This window comes from Gymnogyps californianus, chromosome 11 (assembly GCF_018139145.2).
Source record: "Gymnogyps californianus isolate 813 chromosome 11, ASM1813914v2, whole genome shotgun sequence".
NCBI lineage: Eukaryota > Metazoa > Chordata > Aves > Accipitriformes > Cathartidae > Gymnogyps > Gymnogyps californianus.
Genome location: NC_059481.1, coordinates 12,537,807 through 12,557,963, shown reverse-complemented (window position 1 = coordinate 12,557,963; position 20,157 = coordinate 12,537,807). Strand labels below are relative to the sequence as shown.

The window sequence follows — 20,157 nt, the reverse complement described above, 5'->3', positions numbered from 1 at the left end:
CCACAGTATAAAATTTCCTTTGAGTTTCTTCTATAGCTTTTATGTTTAAATTTTTTATCCAGACTTTGCTTTTTGAAAAAAATCAAAATAACCTGTATAAACAATTCAATTCTACAGAACTGTAGAATTTTGTTTTATAAACCAGGTATAAGGAGTATAAACATCTGTAAGTTAATAGTCTTGTATTGCTTCATGAAGGGGAGAGTAAGGGGACAGTGTAAAAGATTTACAACTTTGTAGCTTCCCATGAAAACGTTACAGAGTGCAGGTACATGGTTCAGTATATTCCTCATGTACGTACAGCACAGTTATCATAACTCTTTCTATGGCGATAAAGAGCTGGATTAAGATATCCTATTCCATCCTGGCACCCTCTGGCAGTGTAATTAGACAATAAGATAGTTTCATACTCTCTGCTACCACTGGGGTGCAAAACAGGTTATAGATTCAGGACCTGGTCCTTGGTCAATATATAAAGTTTACAATCGTTCCAGATATACACATTATTTAAATATAAGCATCAGTATACATAGATATGTTACTGATTTATATACAGCAAATATATATGTCCCTGAAAGCAGTCTTGGGAAGGACTGGTAAGGATATAATTCAACTACAAAACAGTAGAGGTATTAAGGCTACAGAATGGAAACAAGGAAGCAAGGATTATTTTAAGTTCTTAAAGATAGATTCTGATCTCAACTGGAAACTTGTTGTGAATGCAAATTAATTGTTTCATAAATGCTCTATTATTCAGTATTATTAGCAACCCTACTATATGCATCCAGGATCCATTCCATGTGTGCCAATGCTCATGACTGCATGGTATAATCATAATACATGGCAAATACTTTAAATAGTAAATTGTTCACCTCCACCAACATTTTTCTAAAAGAAAAGAAATATTGATAGTGACAGAAACTTCCTTCTCAGGAGAGACCTAGATGACTTGCTGTCCAGTGCATGTTTTTATGAAGTGATCATGTATTTATCAATTCAAAAACAGAAACACAAGCTCCATCTATGCTGGTCTTTAACACCAGTTAAGGGAGAGCAAACAGGATTCATTTTAATGATGCTGTAACCATCCAAAATGTTTGGTTTTGTTAGAGCTATTGCCTAAAAAGGAAGCCTAGTTTAGACTTCTCCCTAGAATAAAACCTGGGTGATTTAGAGATGACTCTCAAACAGCACAGGCTAATCTAAAATGGTAACTGATCTGCTACTTCTACCATTTTAGAAACAGTTCAATCAAAATCAAAGTTTTGCTCTATTTTAAGTTAAAGTTAGAATGAAAATCATGGTATCAGTTCTCTCAGTTGCCACCCAAGACTCTGGGGAAGTATTCTGGCAAGACTTCCACTTGCACTACTTATTAATACATAAACTTTTTATATAATACAAACATTGTACACTAGAACTCACCATTTCATATATGCTTACCATCTTGCGTGTTTTGACTAAGGATCTGAGAGCGGAGCTCCTCCAGGCTAATTCCCAGGCATTTACAAATTTCCTCTGTGCTGTAAGGCTCAGGATGTAATACCTCCTCGACAATGGTCAGCATTTCCTCTAAGCTAACTCCTAGCTTGGTTTGCACATCATGGAGTCTCAACATTTTTTTCCAGTCCAAGCCTTTTGACTTTGAGAGAAGCTAAAATTCAAAAAATAAAACAGACAACATTGTGCCTTCCTGATTAAAACTATTTAATTGTCCATAAGCACCTTTAAGACCCATTTGCTCTTTTCATTTCTTAATTGGGAACCATCAGAAGCTACTTTCTATCAGTACACAGCAGATAATCATCATATTTATTTATGAAAGGTCTGTGAATGACAGATATTCTTCCCTCAAATCAGATATTGTCTGTAAAAGCCCTACTGGCATTATTTGTGTGATATCAAATCAGTGATTTATCCTTTTCCATGGATGTTCTTACTTCAAGCACTTCTTAACCTTTCACAATCACATTCAGACAATTGCTTATACAAATGCTACGATATTGTAACACTAAAAGTCCCTAAGAAGTCTCTTTCTGTACTGTTAGAATTTGCTCTAACATTTAAAACTCAGTTTGACCATTCCAATATGCTCCTGGAGTTTTCTGATGAACATTTGAGGTTGTCACTAAAACCATTTCTCATAAGAGCCTTAAAAATATGAAAGTGGGCATAAGATTTGTGCGGGAGAATTAAAAGTAACCTTTCTCAATCTCTAGAGTTTAAAGTAAATTTTAAGTACGTTCTTTTAACATCCAATTTAAAGGAAGTTTTGAGCCTTACAGGAAGGTTACGATGTGTTAGTCAGAATCCGCTCCGTTCCTACATGATTGCTATGATGCTAATTAGTTATAGATGTTTTTCCCACTCCAGACAATGATGTCATGCTTTGTGTATCTTTGTGATGTTTTGGCAATTGACAGTAGTTACTTCAACACACCAGAATCCTAAAAGGAAATATATCAGAGAGGCTTTTCTCTGGAAGGTTGCTACATGTGTTGATGCTCTCATGTGCCTAATGAAAATGGTTGAGTAAAGCAGCTTTCCTTATCAGGTGGAATATTTTTAATGTTATGAATTACAGAAGAATACTAAGCGGTCATTGTGGGATCCTATCGACGTACCACCTTTAATTTCAACAGATTACTACAGAGTAAGACACAGATTAGCGGGTACGTACCAACGTCGTTTTACTGTATTCGTAATTACCTGACACACCTCCAGTTCTGCACCGTTTAAATTGAGATTAAAGCTTCCAAGTATGCCAGATCAGGCTGTATGTTTGCAGAGAGTTTAAACCAGTGCAGCAAGACCAGGGAATGAAATCCTTTTCCTATTCAAAGCAGTGTTAAAACCCCTCATCAACAGGGCCAAGATTTCACCCAATGTGTTTTGTTATCCTTTTCAATAAACACTGGTTTTGAGTGAGATTGGTTTGAAATCATTTACGCCTCAATTCAGCAAAGCCATTTAACTTCCTGGGTTAAAAAAATCATGGGATTTACATATATGTCTGAAAAGTATTTGCTTTGCTTTGTGCAAAGTTACAGCATGAAATTTAAGCAGATCTGCTGCCCAACTATCTGCTATAGATTCTCACCCTCCTGCTCTCCTCCAACAGTGCTTTTGCAGGGGCTCTTCCAGTTTTGCTTTATTACGGTATATAAAAATTAACTACTTTTGGTGCCATCTAGTGACTTGCTAAGATTTATGTGAGGCTTAGTAGAGCAGAACAAACAAAATCCAATCAAAATCCTTATCATGTGACTCTGTCGCCATCTAAAACACAGTTTTGTATGTTCAGTAGTAGAGAAAGAAGCAGCACTGTCTAGTGGCTAATGCAGAAATCAGGGTGAGAAAATTTTCTTGTAAAAGACTGATTAAGTCACTTCTGGCCTGCTTTTCAAATGCTCTGAGTACCTAGAACTCCACAGCCTTTATGTAATTGTATTTTAGTTTACTTATTGATAAGTTAGAATAACAATTATTGCTTCATTTGTTTTACTTAAATACTGAATATCTCTTACGTTGGTGCATGTTTGTGACATGTTCTTAAATCTGCTTCAAGGCGCTAAATGAATGGAAATTTTTTTCCTCATACTTTAATCCTAATGTTCAGCATCCCCTAGATTTTATTACCAGAAGTTAAACAGAACTAAGAATTTACAAAAAATAATGTTCTACAAGGCAACAAGAATTTTTCTGCTTCCTTTTTTAATAAATAATCCCCTCTAGAAATATGTCATGTGTATTGTCACATCTGTTCCCATTTCTATGCCCCAAGGGAGATGCTGTAATTTAGATGCGCTAACTATGCTGGGGTTTTACAGGTCAAATGTTCCAAACAGAAACTGACCCCGTCAGGCCAGTGGCCAGTTGGAAAGGTCTATACTGCTTATAGCAAAGTTTCAATTCTAACAGCACTGGGAAAAATGTTATGGGCAAACAGAAATGGTTTTTGAAAACAGTCTAGCTGCAGCAGCTCAAATTGTAATGGACACAGAACAGAAACGGGAAAAAATCCCATCTATTTAATGTACAAAAGTAATCCCGATACTGATCCCACAGTTGGATATTTTCTTGATGATCTCTGACTAGATGGATTAAAGATGTGGACATCATGCAGCTGGCTCTTAACTGCCAGGATATAGCCTCTGTAGGCTTTATTGTCCTTTATTGTTTAACACAGGCACGCTGGAGAACTGTAAGTAACCGAGAGGAAAACACACTTAGTAAATGATGGCACAAATATAAATAAAAGGAAGTCTGTCTAGGAGTAAGTATAGGAATACTTAGCCCTTATATAGCAACATCACTTTCTTACACTTTACATTTCTATAATGTCATCTGAGCATCTTTCCACACTTAACAAACATTCGTTGATTAACTATATGGTATTCCAGTTGCAGACATTCTTGGCACTACTCTATAGCTGACAGTGAAGCGAACCACACACGGTGAAGCAAGGGAGAGCACAGCATTCACTAATGCTCATATTCATCCTGCAGCACCTACTGTGTGAGTTTTCTGAAGTATAAAGTACAAGTTAATTTCCTTTGGAATTGCGAGTGTTCTGCAGAACATAAGTGTCTTTAAACATACTGTTTAATAGAGTACAGGAAAGCACTCAGAGGCTACAATAAAAATAGAGAAAGAAAAAAAAATAACAAGCAAAAGAATGACTGTCCAGAAGGGAAGGGAAAGGAACAGAACCTGAGAAGGATAATTTTGTGAGGATGATCAAGAGCTCACTTGCTGTAGGACAGACTGACATTAAAATGTTCTACGCTAATGCCAGTAGGGATATGTTGTGTTGGCATTTTTACTTACATGGAGCTTTCTGCAAACAGTACGAAATTCTAGAATGACCTAAAGCAGAAAGGGGAAAAAAAAGCCTATCCTAAGGCACTTACCAATGAGAATTTCTTTTAAAGCATTATTGCGAGGCCCAGCATGTTATTTCATAGTTCCATTAGCTTAATGGTGCTTAAAAGACTTCCCTGCTTCCACTTACATACCTGCCCTCTTTCACCCCACTGTGACCTGTTCCTAAAGACAGTCTTTTCCTGGCTCAACGTATTTTTATAGCGTGTGCAACTTTCCATCTGGGTAGCATATGTTTAAAAATAGACAGGTGTATGTTGTTAGTCTCCTTAAAATCAAGCATCTGCTAAAGGTACCTTTTTAGAGATTGCATCATAGCTAACAGGAACGTAAAAAAAATCATCTTTCCTTACCACCTTTTCAGTTTACTGCACAGGACCAATAATTTAAAACCATTTAGAAAACTGTGATTCAATTCACAAAATCTGGTATATGGAACAATACTTCAAAAGGTCTTACAACTTAATGCACTCGTAGTTTGCCTTTTAGAATAGATCATCTGTGAAGGCTCTCTGTTCCTTATGCAAAAAAAATTTCCAAAAGAAGCTCTTCCTAAAATACATGCTAATCAATTCACTATCCTAAATTAGAAGTTTATCAGTTATACCAAAACCAACACACAGACAGGTCCTTATCTTGATTTTCTTAATGGCATAAGTGACAACAGCTTTAACTATGGTCATTGGTGCTATTATTTTTACCGTATCTTATATACATCTAAAATGCAGCTATGTTCTTTATACTTGAGTTTAAAGCTCATTTAAAAAGTCATCTGAAGTTTAGCTTCCCTCCTCAAAAAGTACCTCAACACAGTATTTTATATTACGTTTTGTTAGCATCTGATCATCTCTTCAACTTTTTTTTTTTTTTTTTGGCATTAACTATGGTAATTTTTCATAGAATTACGATGCCAACAGATGCTCAAAGTACTTTTGAGTATTGCTCAGATTTTGGCCAAATGTTTTGTGGCAAGGAGTTCCACGCTGCAGTTTTTAAAACTTTCATCTAGACTTTGTGACCCAAATTCTGTTCTTTCACACAGCACACTATGTTGGGTATAATTGCAATGAATCTTTATGCTTACTCCTCACTTAATCTAATCAAAGAAAAATCCGCTGTATTCCTATAACAAACTCAAATCAAACCCTACATCTACATATTCCTAAACGTATGGTCTATAAAATCCAGAATTAAAGTGGAACTTAGATTTTTCATGTTCGAATTCCATACGTTTTAGAGATAACTGCAAGCTGTAAACTGGCAGCACAACCTAAATGCTGGGTTTTGATTCAAGCTTGTTTTTAAACTTTACACTGACATACATGCTGCTATTCAACATTTCCAATATTACTTCCAGGCCTCCAGCTAGTAGCTTTGATGTCCTCTAAATCCTAGAAAATACGCATCTATTGCCATATATACATATAAACATGTGACCACACTGGTTGCTTTCCATTATTTGTCATTATTCAGCTTTAATTAGAAACAGTCTATCTTATTAACTGAGAATATTTTTTGCTGAAAAATAGACTTATTTCCTCCATTGAAATATAATACAAAATAAATTGAAGAGAACTAAATCACATAATCTTCTATATAAGGGCACAGTCCTTGCACTTCCATTAAACTCGGCAGGAGTTCTGCTTCTGCAGAGACGGAGGTGTCTGGTTCTGGAAAGAAAAACGCTACTTAAAGTAGCACCTAGCCAGGTGTTAAAGACACAATTGGTCAGAAGTGGAAAAAAGCACATATTTAGATGAAGGTTTCATTAGAGTTTGACATAAACCATACGTTACCTTTGTAGCCAGACGACACTCCATTACCCTAATATTGTAATGAGAAGTTGCTGCTTTATTCATTTCAACACAACTGTTAGCAATAACAAACGCTGCTCCACTTGGAAGTCTAACATCAGTTGCCCTCAGAGGACTGAACTCTATCAACTTGGCCTATTGAAAGAAAAATGAACAGTTAGTTTTAATTTACTACTAGCTAACAGTGCACTTAGTTCTATAAATCAAATGCAAATTTGCATGTTTTTTCTCTTGAAAATCCAGCAACAGTTAAGGAAAGAAAACTGACATGAAACAGTGAGAAAAGAGGTTTAACCTCATTCGCCAAGTTACACATACATTTCAAACCTTTCCCTTGTAGCTGGATTTTAAAATGTTTCCATTAAGTCTTTGGGTTTTTTCAGCATTTCACAGAACCCCACCCAACCTATTTTTCTTGCCTGTTTAAGACAACAGTTTTTCTTTGATCTACAGAAAAGTACCAGGCCTGGCTGAAGCTAATGTGCGTGCCACTAGAAACAAGGGGCTTCACATTCCCTTCCCCTTCAGCAATGTCCATCTCCCCCTTAGTTTTCTGATTTTCCACTAAATCAAGACTAGTTCACTGAGGTACAGAATAGTACCAAAATTTTAGGACTGACTGGAGACAGCGGTCATGTTACATCTGGACAATCAAACAGAGAAATGACATAAAAATATATAAAAATGCAGTTACTGTCTCCTTCCTTCTGACATAAGAGACTGCGTTGCCTCACAGATGCCTTACACAGGCTGCATAAGATGTTCCCAACATTTTGTGACCTTTTCATGGAATAAGCTAGGCATCCATTAATTAAATAATTCAGGATGTAATGTAATCAAGAGATTAAATTCACATCTGGTTTTTCATTGGGATAAATTGTAAATCATGTGCCCTGCTTTGGCTTCTTAGAATAGACTGTAACTCTGCAAGCAGGGACGTCTTACTGGTTTTGGCATTGTTCACCCCCAGAGAGTTCCTTGAGCAGCTAGAGTGCTAAATAAACAATGACAAATCTGCTTGTACATTATGTACAGCATGCGTGTTACTCCCTGCCATTGAGATTCTGGACCACGTCACAAAATTGCTATCAAGACAGACAAGCTTGCTTACGTTTAAATATACCCTTTAAGAACTGCTACATTAGATCACAACGTACCACTAAGCTGGTCCAGTGTCCTGTCTCTGACAGTAGCCATAAATGGATATTTAGGGGGAATATAAAAATAGGACATATACAAAGCAATCTTTTTTTCGGGTCTATTTTTCCAGCTTCCCATAAGCAAAGATTATGGTGGTTATACTTGCACTGGAGGAAACATAAGACTATTATGTTTAAAAGCTACAAATAGGCTAATACTCTATCAGTGTATCCAAGAAGGTCTTTTTTGAACCCTTTTTAAACTTTTGCCTTCCACAATGTACGGTATTTCTCAATTTAACAATGAATGTTTTGGGAAAAAAAACACAAACTTCCTTGTTTGTTTTTAACAAGCTGCTTGCTAATGTCATTGTGTTTCTATTAGTTCTTTGGTTAAGAAAAACATTGAATTCTCAATTTACCTTCTCTTACCCATTCAGGGGTTTTACAGAGCTTCAAACTATCATCCTCAAAGATACTTGTTTTCCAAGCTGAAAAGTTTTAAATTATTCAGTCAATGCTCATATAAAAAATAGCTTTGATCAACATCAGTGTCCTTTACTGTACTTTTCTCATTCTAGTATATTTTTTTTGAGATGGGAGGCTGCATTCAGCTGCAAGTACGCTGAAGCAAGGACATTTTCTGGTTTGTTCACAATTTCTTTTCTAATCTTTTCTAACATTTTCTTTGCCTTTTTGATCACCACCTCTATTTACCAGAAAAGCCTCCATGTATATGATCATCTGTGTGTATGCCAGGAAAATATGCTGCTTCCTTCAGCATTCCTGTAGCTGTATGTTTACTAGTAAGTGTGAAGGAAAGGTGTAGAGTAGGTAGAGGTGATGTGAAATTGAAAATACATGTGTCTCATGATGGAATTAAACATTTGGTGTAATTCTAGGAAATAGCTTATTTTCTGTATAAGCTCGTCCAAGATATGGCATTAAGGAACAAAAGCTGTAGAGATATAATATCACAATTACAAGGAAAGTAAAGGTTGTCATGAAATGCTACATTAATTTCAATAAAAGTATTTTGACAGGTTTTAGGTTTGAACAGTTGCAGTCCTGGGCACTTTCTGGGACAGTGGATGAACTCCACTGTAAATTTCACTGCAAGCAGTCATGCATAACTTGGCAGGTCCTGTTTATTATTGCTAGTCCACCTTCTGTCACGATGTTTAAGACAGCTAAATGTCTTCTACATCAGAATCCAGCCACAGAATTGTCTGGAATTAGCAAAACTGGGGAAAAAAAATCTTCATTGTCTTTGTAACTGGACCTGGCAAAATTTCCTAGAACTGTTTGGTTATAAGAAGTTTCAAGAAAGCATTTTTGTAATAATTATCCCATTTGCACTGAATACAAGGCATACCGACCATTCAGATTTCATTATATGGGAAACATTCTAAGTTCAGCGATGAATTAGCCAAATAGTGTGGAACTTGGTGCTCTTGTAGAGTACATCCTTCCCCACATCTCTTCTTTCCTCCTTCTTGCCATTTCTCATTTGCATCATCTTACTCCTTCAAACTTGTCATACTCGATTGTACACAAGTTTATACATATAATTCCTGTTTCATTTGCATACCAATGGTGCTTATACTGCTTGCTAAGGTATTCCAGTTTCTTGTCTTTCTGCTAGACACATATGAAGATATTTTTGTTTACATAAATTAATATTACATTGTTAGTTTAGATTACAAAGATCCACATACAGTTCCTTCTTCTGCCAGAAAAGAGATCGACTGGTCCATTCCTCCACCTTCTGTGCCAATATAACGTTCGCTCTTTGTGCAAATTTCTGCAAGTTCCACCTGAAAAAAACATTAACATGTGAACCTTCAGCCAAGGTTAAAGATGATACTTTTATACCGCTTATATATGAACTAGTGAGAAAACAAAGGAGATAATGATAGAGCTCTGAAACCATTGTCTCTCACACACCAAGTAGTGTAAGCTGGTATCAACCAGGATGCCACATGGCCCATTTTTCCTTTTGTTCTGAAGCAAAAAAAAATCAACTATTCAGCCTCCACTGGAGCCACCATAGCCAGATGCTTTTCAGAGTATCCTTGTCTTGATGCTTAACTCTTGTAGCTATCTTCCTGCCACCTTCCTCACTCACTTCACACCCTTCCATCCCAATAGCCAATATTTTGTTGATTTATTAGTTGAATCCATCTATACATGCATCTTGGTAGCTTATAGAAAAGTGGCAAGTTGTTACTTTATACTATTTTAATGCACTGACTCCATAATCAGAAATTATGTATTGAACCTAACTCAGAAACCCTTTCTCACTTGTAAATACTCTAATCAGTGGTGCTTGTCATTTGTCCTTGAGATACTGTACTCTGCTTACATTGCTTATCTGAACGAATTTGTAACTATATGTGATTTGCATTCTTTTGTGACATTTTAGGCATATCTTTGTGCATTCTGATACCTGCAGGTCAGAGGATACTATGGGAGGGTGGAATATCACTATCATAACTGTCAAAAATAATAATTTACAGTAAAGCTTTCAGCTATCAGGCCAAGTCAAAACAAAACACAAGAGAAGCCTTGGAGACAGTCGAAGAACATAGACTAGTCAAAAAGAAGTAGCTCAAAAGGAAAGCATCTGTGTCCACCTATTATGACCCCTACCAGTTTGTTTTTCTAAGCACAAGGTAACCACAGGGCAGATGAGAAAAGAACTTTAGAAAAGCCGCAGTCCATTTTTCAGTCTGGTGGCAAAGTCAGATTCCACACTAAGGATGTAGCATCACAGGATTGAAACAAGCGAACCAGCAAGGCAGGGACATTAGCCAGCACACAGCTGTAAAAGGCAGCAGATAGAGGCAGTAAATCACCATGCTAAGAGAGAGGTATGTGCAGGGTGCCTGCCTGCTTGCTCGCTCCATTTCTGTAATGGCACCATAGACAAAGTTGTAAAATTGGTGCTTAGATCAATGTAATCAGGCTGAACTGTTTGTAAATGCACTAACAACCAATTTACTCAGCTCACAACGTAGTTATGGCCAATAAGCCTTAGGCTGATAAGCAGATGTTATCAAAATAACATTAACAAAGTTACTCTAAAGCTATGCAGACTAGATCTCTCTGAATCAAACACGGTAAATGACCACTCACAAGAAGACGACCATTAATGAGAGAACATAGAAAGTACAATCAGCAAAAATACTCTCCTTTTCTGCACTGCCTTTCCTTTGTGTATTTTAAAGATGAGCTGAAATAGAGATAATGCTTCTTTTATTTTCCTTGAGAACGTATAGGAACATCACACATTTTGTGTTCTTTCTTTTTAACAAAAGCCACTCCCAGTGCCTAACTTTTGCTGAAGATCAAGTTCATCAAAATTCGTTTTTCCTCCCTTGTCTGATGTCTACTCCAAGCAGTCCCATTTCCAGTTTGAACGTTAGATCTCTTCATCCCATCAACGAAAGTTTAACATCCAGTCACCATATGTCCCTGCTCCATTACAAGTTGGAAATAATTCTGAATGAAACGCTAATGAATGTAATGATGCTTTTTGTTCCCATTTAATGCTAAAACACTCAGCAACAGCTCCACAGAAAAGAAAGAACAAACCTTCACACATAGCAGTCTCTAGATGCTCACTCCTTTCTACATGTGAAGGCATGCCTGTTTACAAACATCTCTTGCTGGGATGTGGAAATGCCGGCATGTTTCAGCCAGTTCTGCTGAACCTGCCTTTTGCCCCTCTGAGAACAGAGCAATACCACATCCCTGATTTTTGTAGCCACTGGCAGGAGACATCAGACTGGAGTTCATGAATATTTCTCACTGGCAGCAACAGAAACTTCTCCACACTGGCTGTGAAGACCACGCCAGCACACTGGTCATGCACACTTAAATAGGAGCTGTGGCTGTGCAAACCTGGCCTGAAGTACAGCTCCTGAGTTACTAGCAATGTATATTCCACTCTTGGGCACAGCTGCCTGAGGTATCATTTCATCTGCCATTGCCAGATAAAGCTTTGCAAAGTCAGAAATTAAGCGTTTCACCCTTCACTTAGTCTGGCTACATGTCATCTCCATATACACATCAGCTACCACTTGATTGCTTAAATCGTTTAGACTTTATGAGCCTGGGCTTATTGAATAAATATCAGGACAAGTCTTGCAGAGGAGGAATGTTAACAATTAGGACAGTGCCACTCCCCTGTCCCTTTACATGGTCTGGTGAATTGTGCCTGGTTAAGCATTGGGCCTTGCTTCGTCCCAGCTCACCAGCTGTCCAGCTGCGTATGCTGGGCTAACAGTGCTGTTCGAGCTTGAGCAACTTTTGTTTTGAAACTTAGCAAGGATTGGCAGGACCACCAAGTAGTAACTGGCAAGGGTTGAGAAGAACCCTCTCCACAAGACAGCCCAAGGCATCCCTGAAACATTATTTGGTTTCTAATTTAAACAGGCCCTTGCTGACACAGGCTGGCCTTCTAATACTAGGATGAGAAGCATGTGAATGGAGAGGAAATTGTCATCTGTATAGAAAGCAGTTTCTACTTACTATTGAGACAAATGGGCAAATGTTTGCCTTTTTGCTAAAACGAGTGAAAGGGCAAAGTTCACAGGAACTGAATTGTAGCATTGGAAACTAACGTGAAGACTAAACTGGAGAGCCTTGTGTACATATCTGATACTTGGAAAAGGATGGTCATATGACTGAAACAGTGAACCAAGTGTCTGGAGGTCTGGGCTCAACTTCTAGCTCCACATTAAGTTTCTTGTGATTCAGGGAAAGTCCCTTTAATTCATCATGGCTCCATTTCCTCAGTAAAATGAGGAGTATCTTCCCCCTCTTTGTAATTAGTAATTGCTACTTGGGATTCTTAGATGATAATGCTATAAATATGTGTGACTTCATTACTAGAAACTGAAAAAACCATTTTGTTACACAAGTTCTCTGACTTTAGGCTTCCATAGAAAGTATCTCTAATGAAAAAATTTGCTAGAACCATGTAATAAAAGGAAATAACTTTTGCCTATCTCAGAGCAATGCCTTGTTTCCATTCAACTTGCAACACTCAGAAGCTCTTTAGGGCAGGGACTGTTTGAATCATCTGTTATTTATATATCTCTGTAGTGTATGCCTCACCTGTAAAAATACAGAGCTTCTCAGATCCCAGATTTCACTGCACGATTTGGCAACATCTCAAATGTATGTCTGAACAATACCTAGGCATGCATCACCTTCCTCCTGGCTGCACTGCAGTTCCTGCAGAGAAGCAACTCAGAGCATTCTCATAGCCACATTTAGGGGGACCGCACCCCAGGCGACACCACAGCATCACCTGCCAGGCAGGCAGGTCAGAGGGGGCCAGCCACTCCTTGGTAGGGCTCAAAGTACAACTGTTTTGCATATAAAATAAACAATGTCACCCCTCCTGCGTTCCACAGGAGTCCTAAACAGGCTTTCTTGTAGAGCTAGGTGAAAGCAGACGTTTATTCTTCATGAAGCACCATGAGAAATATGCAGAAAGAATAAACCCCATCTGCACATAGACTACACTTTCATCCCACGTATTCTGATCCGTACGAGAGATTGCTTTGAGCCAACCACAAAACATAACTAGTTCTACACACCCAAGACTCATTAGCATGTTTTTTCTATCCCTAAAGCAGTATTTCAAAAACACTAATAAATCATAATTTAAGTCTTCATAGAATTTTACATACTTTACTTTAAAAGCATTCCTATAAGGCTGCTGTTATCTTCAATTTAGAGACAGCACAGATATTTACATGATTTGTTCAAAGTCATGTGAATCAGTCACAAAGCTGAAAAGAGAATTCAAAAACCTCTCTATTTCCAGTATTGTGGCGTATTTCTCTAAAGAATATGGTCTCAGGGAAACCCTTGCAGGGTGGATTTAAAATCTTTTTAAGATGATGATAATGAAAAGTGGAACAAAAAGATGCTAAAATCAAAGTAAAAATGGGTCTGAAGAGTAGCATTATGACTCTAGAAAAAAATGACTTAATCAGATGAATCAAAAATTTCCTTATCCCAACTATTCTGTGATCCACATATGCTACTGCCCTCTGAATTTCTGTACTGTTGTTCCAGGAAGTTGTTCCAACGGGACTGGCTAGACCAGGTCATCATTTGTGAATAATAACTAACATGCAGACAGTAAGTCCTAAGCTGTCATCTACACTATTAAACAAGCGAAGTGATATATTTAACGTAGTAATTAAAAAAGTAAAGCTCAAACATCAGGAGATGTTTCCTTTGATCTCACCCGCTGCAAAAAAAAAAACCTAGCCAAGAAGGGAAGTGCATATAATGCCCATGCGTAAGGGGTTGTCAGTTAGCTAAAATTCATTAAAAGACTTGGGTCGGAATAAAAATATAGAATATATTAACATAAAAGCAGCCTTTGTGGGTCAAACCAATACCACTTCTAGTTCTGTATCTTGTACCTGAAAGCGGGCTCTTAGTATGGACCAAAGGCCAGGTGTAGATGATATTTCCCCAGAACGTTATTTTTTGATAAAGAGCTTCCTGAGCTGAATGTGAATTCTGCACACTTAGTTACCAACAATGGATTTCTTATATATGAACTTGTCCAGACTCCCTTTTAACTCATTCAAAACTTTAACACGTAGAACATCCAGTAACAAGGACTTCTACAACTTGTCAGGTGAAGAACCATCTCCTTTTGTTAATTATTAACATGCACCTGACTAGCTTCTTTTAATACCTTCTGGCTCTTATAACGTGAGGGGCAATGAAAAATTTATTCCTATCCACTCCATCAATTACATTCATCATTTTATGGACTTCTGTCACTTCCTCCTTCAAGTGCCTTTTTCCAAAGAGCCCTAGCTTACTTTTATGGAGGTCATTCTGTACCTTTGATCATCCATGTGGCTTTTCCCTGAATCTTTTTCAGTTTAACTATCTTGATAAGAAAGGAGAGAGGCAGACTTACAGCTTTTCTTAGACTACCTCAGAGAAAATGTCACTGTATCTTTTGCTATTTTTATGTGGCAAATGAGCCACATAAAATGTGTGTTAATTAGTGTTGACATAGACATATGGTAACACAAAATCAACCAGTTTAGCACTACTACTCCACCTCTTTCACTGAGGTTACCATCCTGACACCATAGTCAACAGGAGATTATGTGACCACATCAGCCACTCCTGTGCAAAGTGCCTTTGTTTAAACCTGCTTTGCAGCCGCGTGGCTGAAGCAAACTGTTCCCTTCTGCTGACTGTAGTGAGGTCTGTAAAAAATGAGTGATAGTAAGCAGGGAAGCTGGGATGGAACCTTAAATACCTAAAGTTAGTCTAGCAATACCCTGAGCTATGTTGTACAATTGGTCCGTTCAGCCTCTAAACACGGGAGAGGGATGAGCATAACATGACAGTAGTAGTAGCTGGTAGGTGAGTTAAACCTTGAAGTCTCCCTGGTGATCTGTCAAGAAACACTAAATATTGCAGCTTTTGAATGCCAGACCCAACACGATACATACAAACGCCAATAGTACTTTTATAGCTGTTAGCAAGTACACATGCCAGGTTGGCTGTGCTTCCATAGGAGAAGTTTAGTATCAGTAAGTTACATGATATATTACGGGTTTTTTGTTGTTTATCCAACAAAAAAAGATACAACACATTAAATGAGAATATCCATAATTAAAACAATACAAAGCAACATCATTAGGAGTAGAATCTCAGTGCACACAATTCACTCACTTGCCTAATAAGCAATTAAGCATTAAGAAATTTATGTGAAGTAATAATCTATTTAAGGAAGCTGCTGTCTCTCAAGGATTTCAAAACTGAACTCTTAGATATTAGACAACTTTAGCTGGAGCATTTGGAAAGATCTAAAACTAACCATGTACAAAATTGGTTTTTTTCAGGCTGTTCCTTTTCAGAAGCTTAATTCTAAAGTCTGCTCAGAATGTATCTTATTGCAGGAGGCAGCGCTTACCAGTTTGTCTACTAGGCAACTGGCCCCCATGTGCAGACCTAGGCTAGCCTTTGATCTAAGAGCTCTACTACCTCTGCTTTTTGTTTGAAACAATTTAAGGTTCTCCCTGATAAGGAGCAAGTCAATCTTGGGTTACAAAGAAAGAAATTACTACCACTTGAATCTGTTTTATCTTTGAGCCACAAGATTTCCTATCCAGCATGCAGAAAGTCTAATCTGGGAAATCATATTAGTGGAGATACAATTTAGTCTGACAAAGAAGCGTTGTGATTTTTTATTATTAGCTGCCTTATGTGTAGTTACTCTAGATGGAGAGATTTCTTGTAATAAGAACTCATCAATAGCTCTGCATCATGTTACCTTGGTTTGGATTTTTAAAGGAAAAAGTGGGTTTTCAGTAAAATTATACTTTTCACTAGTAGGTATTTTTCTCTGTTTGTTTACGTTTCAATATGAAAAACCTAAAATTCAGGTTTTGATTTTCAACTGAGTATTTTTGGTCTTTCAAAAATGTTGAAGAACTGATAAAAGAATATTTTTTCTGACTGTTTGCAGGCACAATCCAACATTGTATTGGATTTGCCTATATATACCCTGATACTTCAGCAGCATGATAAATTATGAACCACCCAATACAGCTCATTTGATTCTCTGTTGCCCCATCATTTACTTTAGTTTCTTTCAGTTTGATGTTATTGATAACGAACATGAAGGCCTAAATATAGAAAGGTATTTAGGAATCCGAGGAATAATGAAAGTGAACAGATGATCACTTACCAAAAAAATTCCTAAAAATAGAAACCTAAAGAATTATCTCGGTGAGAACAGATAAGGGAGTTTCACCTTTAATAGTCCCGTTGCTCACAAAGAGGCCAGGGGGCAACTGCTCTGATTTTCACTCATGCAATGGGTCTGGACAGTATGTAAACTGTGACAGAGTTTGTCCCTATATAACTGTCACTGTCAATATGTTCCATACCAGTGATCAATCCCTTTCAATCTCACATAGACCTTTAAAGAAGTAAACTTGTGTAAGATTAAACCCCTTAAAAGAGTAAGACAATTAGTGAGTAGGAGACAGGCAAATATTTGTTAGTAAAACAGAATTAGTGTTGCTTAGTATTTTTTTGGAACAGCTTACCCTACATTACCCAGAAACTTGATATATACAAATCCAGAATGACAGCAGCCAAAATAAAGCAACCTTCTCTATAAAATGATAGTATTAAATTACATCTGCCTCAGTGGTTTTATGTAAGTTCATTTTGGCCGAAGTTAAACATGCTAGATTTTCTATATATAACAATGGAGGAGTAGTGATAGCTAATCTTTAAAATCAAAAAAACAATTTTCTTCCTGTTTTAAGTGGTTTTGTTCGTGAAGGGAAGCTCCATGAAGAAAATACATTCATTAATATGAGTTATTTTTAGACTGTCATTTTCAGTGCTCCACAAGTCTCTTCAGCATGCAAATTTAAGTAACTGGAGCATTTAAACATCTATTGAGCCAAAAGGCCTGTGTGCACATTTACTCTCTCTACGGCAATACAGTAATGGTTCCCCAATGCACATTCATTAACATTTTGGCCAGTTTAATCTGAGAAGTCAGACTCTGTCTTCTGCTTCCCTTTACAACAAATAATGTTGGTCATTTTATGGCAAATTTAGTGTAGATTTTCTATGAAATTCTACAGGGTTTAATTCACAGCACACAGGACTGAAAACGGAGAAGAAACATTTATGTATAAAGATGAGTATTTTACAGTAAGAAGAAAACATTCTCCATCACTTACGGCATATTTAAAGTCTAATTAGATGGTCATTTTTTTTTCAATCTGTGCATGTTTTATACATATGTATATATGTATGACAATAACTTCTGAAATACGAGGGACTTTGTTTCATTTATTAAGGTATAAAATGATGCCCAAATTTTGAGGTTATTTTTACCACCAGGAATGTCCTTATTTTTAATATCTGGTCTTGACTAGGAATAGATTGCTGAAAGTTACCATCTGCTTCCAGTTTGCATACAAAATCCCAATTAGCTAAACTTCATATATGTTTTGCAAGGTAATTATGCTTACTTTTTTCCAAAATGGGAAAATATTTGTCAGATAGTATCTGGATGCCCTTATAAGCACAGCAATCTTAGCTTGACTTCGTCTGCCCTCTAACATGCTCAAATAGAAGGTTATCAGTTTGGTTGATGAGAGATTATGGCCTTTGATTACCACTGCTCCAAAGTACTCTGTTTCCCCTTGATTACAAACACACATAGTCAAACTTAACAAGTTAAAGAACCCTGGTTTTTAATTCCACAGGGAGAAAGGAACTTTAACATTTCTCAATATTAACAGTACTTTAAAATACAGTATCTATGTACCATTTTTTGTGTAAGCAATTTGAGTTGCTCATATAAATAACTTGAGCATGCATCTATCAAACATTTTTGATGCAGCAATATTATAAAATAATCCTAACCAGTATTATCAGCACACATTATTAATTTCAAAGTCACGCTATCAATATGAATAATCACAGATTTTCTTGCCAGATAGCTAGATATTAAAGCCCTATTGCACATCAGAAAAATTATTAGGAAGTGGTATTCAATTAAATTGAATCCTTATTACATACGGGCTTCAGAAACAAAGTAGAAAGGATTCCAGTTGGCCTATCTATTCTCCCACGGAAATCAATGACATTACCAGGTATTGTAACTGTTTAAATACAGGACAATGTTGAATGTTTTGAAAATCCCACACTCAAATTCATCTGAGCCATAGTTTGAGAAAATTGAAGCCAATGGACACTGTGCCATTACAGATGAGATTTAGGTCCTTTATTTATCATTCTGTCTGACTTAGATTTTTCTCAGTCTAGATAGAGCCAAATACAATTCAACTTCCTATGCTCAACATTTCACATTAAATTAAATGAACCCTATTTGCTTTTGATCTATTTTTCCCAGTAAGTATGTGCACAGCTGCCCAGCCTTGAGCAACAGAAAAAATGTTAGGGTGGCTGAACAGAACTTAGTACCACAAGATTTAACATTTGGACAGCAACACTATCATCACATCTTTCAAGTAAATCTAGTTATTCAAAAGTACTAAGTGATTTTCTGTACTCATTAATTCCTACCATGAAACACAAAGCTGGGACAATTTGGAGCATTATTCTATTTCCTTTACAAAAAGTATTTTCTCCTGATGAAAAGTTGTACAAAAGATTGATTTTGTAACAGTAAAATAAAAATCACTTTAAAATCAAAAGCTAATACTGAGCATTGCTGTTCTCTGAGTGATGCCAACACAATCTTAGACTGGTATCCTGTTTGGAGGAGAAAAATGGATTCTTAAAGATTGCATTCTAAATTTTCCATCTTGTTATTTGAATGCTGTTGCACTGCTGCAACTGGTTAGCACTGCACATCTGGCTGAATTGTCTTGGACTGGTGGTATTTTCCCTAAACTATTGTGTATGTGTGTGATGGGTTTTTAAAAAAAAAATATTGTATGCACACTGAAACAATGCCCTATTGCAGACTGCTACACACAATAATTAGTGAGAGCATATTTTTTTTCTGATTTTGTTTTCAACATCAAAAAAGTGCTATTTTTAAAGTAAGCCACCATGAAATTCTAGCCATGCTTTTACAATATTTTTAATTTTGGTTTTTTTTGGCTCTTAATCTCATAGGCCCAAACGTCACACTGGAAGTGTTATCTCATAAAAGCTCTAAATTTCAACGACTTTTTCTCTGCAGCTACTATTTTAAACTTATATTCATCAGGAAAAAGAGCATATAACTCAAGTATTCTCATAAAAATAGTTTCACAGAAACAAAACAGATAAATGTTCCATTCAGTAAAAGGTCAATTTTTCATAACTTTGGCTACAGAAGCCCTACAATTCAGCCAAATTTGATTCCAAAGCCAAAAGTTTCTATGTCCTGCTGCTACAGACCATCGTATTAAGATTTTGCAAAGTCCGTCAGACTAATGAGGGGCAAAAAGTCAATCTTTTCTCATAAAATTACCACCATGACCAAATATTGTTACTTATAAATACTACCATTTACAACTTTCGCAACTCTTAAGCATGTGAAAAAAAAAAAGATGGAGGGGAGAGGTAAAGCGATATTTCTCCCTTAAAAATAAACAAACACATAAATATCCAGAGCCCTAAAAATGCAAGGTCCTGGTTTGCTTTCTAGTAGAAAGGATCTGGAAAGCCCCGATTTCTGGTCAGCTAAGAATTCCCCTGCCATGGGGGAGCTCCCAGCTGATACACAGCCAGCATTACTGGATCCTGCACAGATACCATTTGACACCAGCACA

At 36.9% G+C, this 20,157-nt stretch overlaps 1 protein-coding gene across 2 annotated transcripts in view; it reads right to left on the bottom strand.

The window, feature by feature from the left end:
- GALK2 (galactokinase 2) overlaps positions 1-20,157 on the bottom strand; it is a 50,181-nt gene that overhangs the window by 14,853 nt on the left and 15,171 nt on the right. For both annotated transcript variants that reach the window (XM_050903632.1, XM_050903633.1), the window contains exons 6-8: positions 9,556-9,654; positions 6,681-6,833; positions 1,444-1,654 (exon numbers count right to left, since the gene is read on the bottom strand). In XM_050903632.1, the coding sequence (XP_050759589.1) occupies positions 1,444-1,654; positions 6,681-6,833; positions 9,556-9,654 (463 nt within the window). The remainder of the gene's footprint in view (positions 1-1,443; positions 1,655-6,680; positions 6,834-9,555; positions 9,655-20,157) is intronic.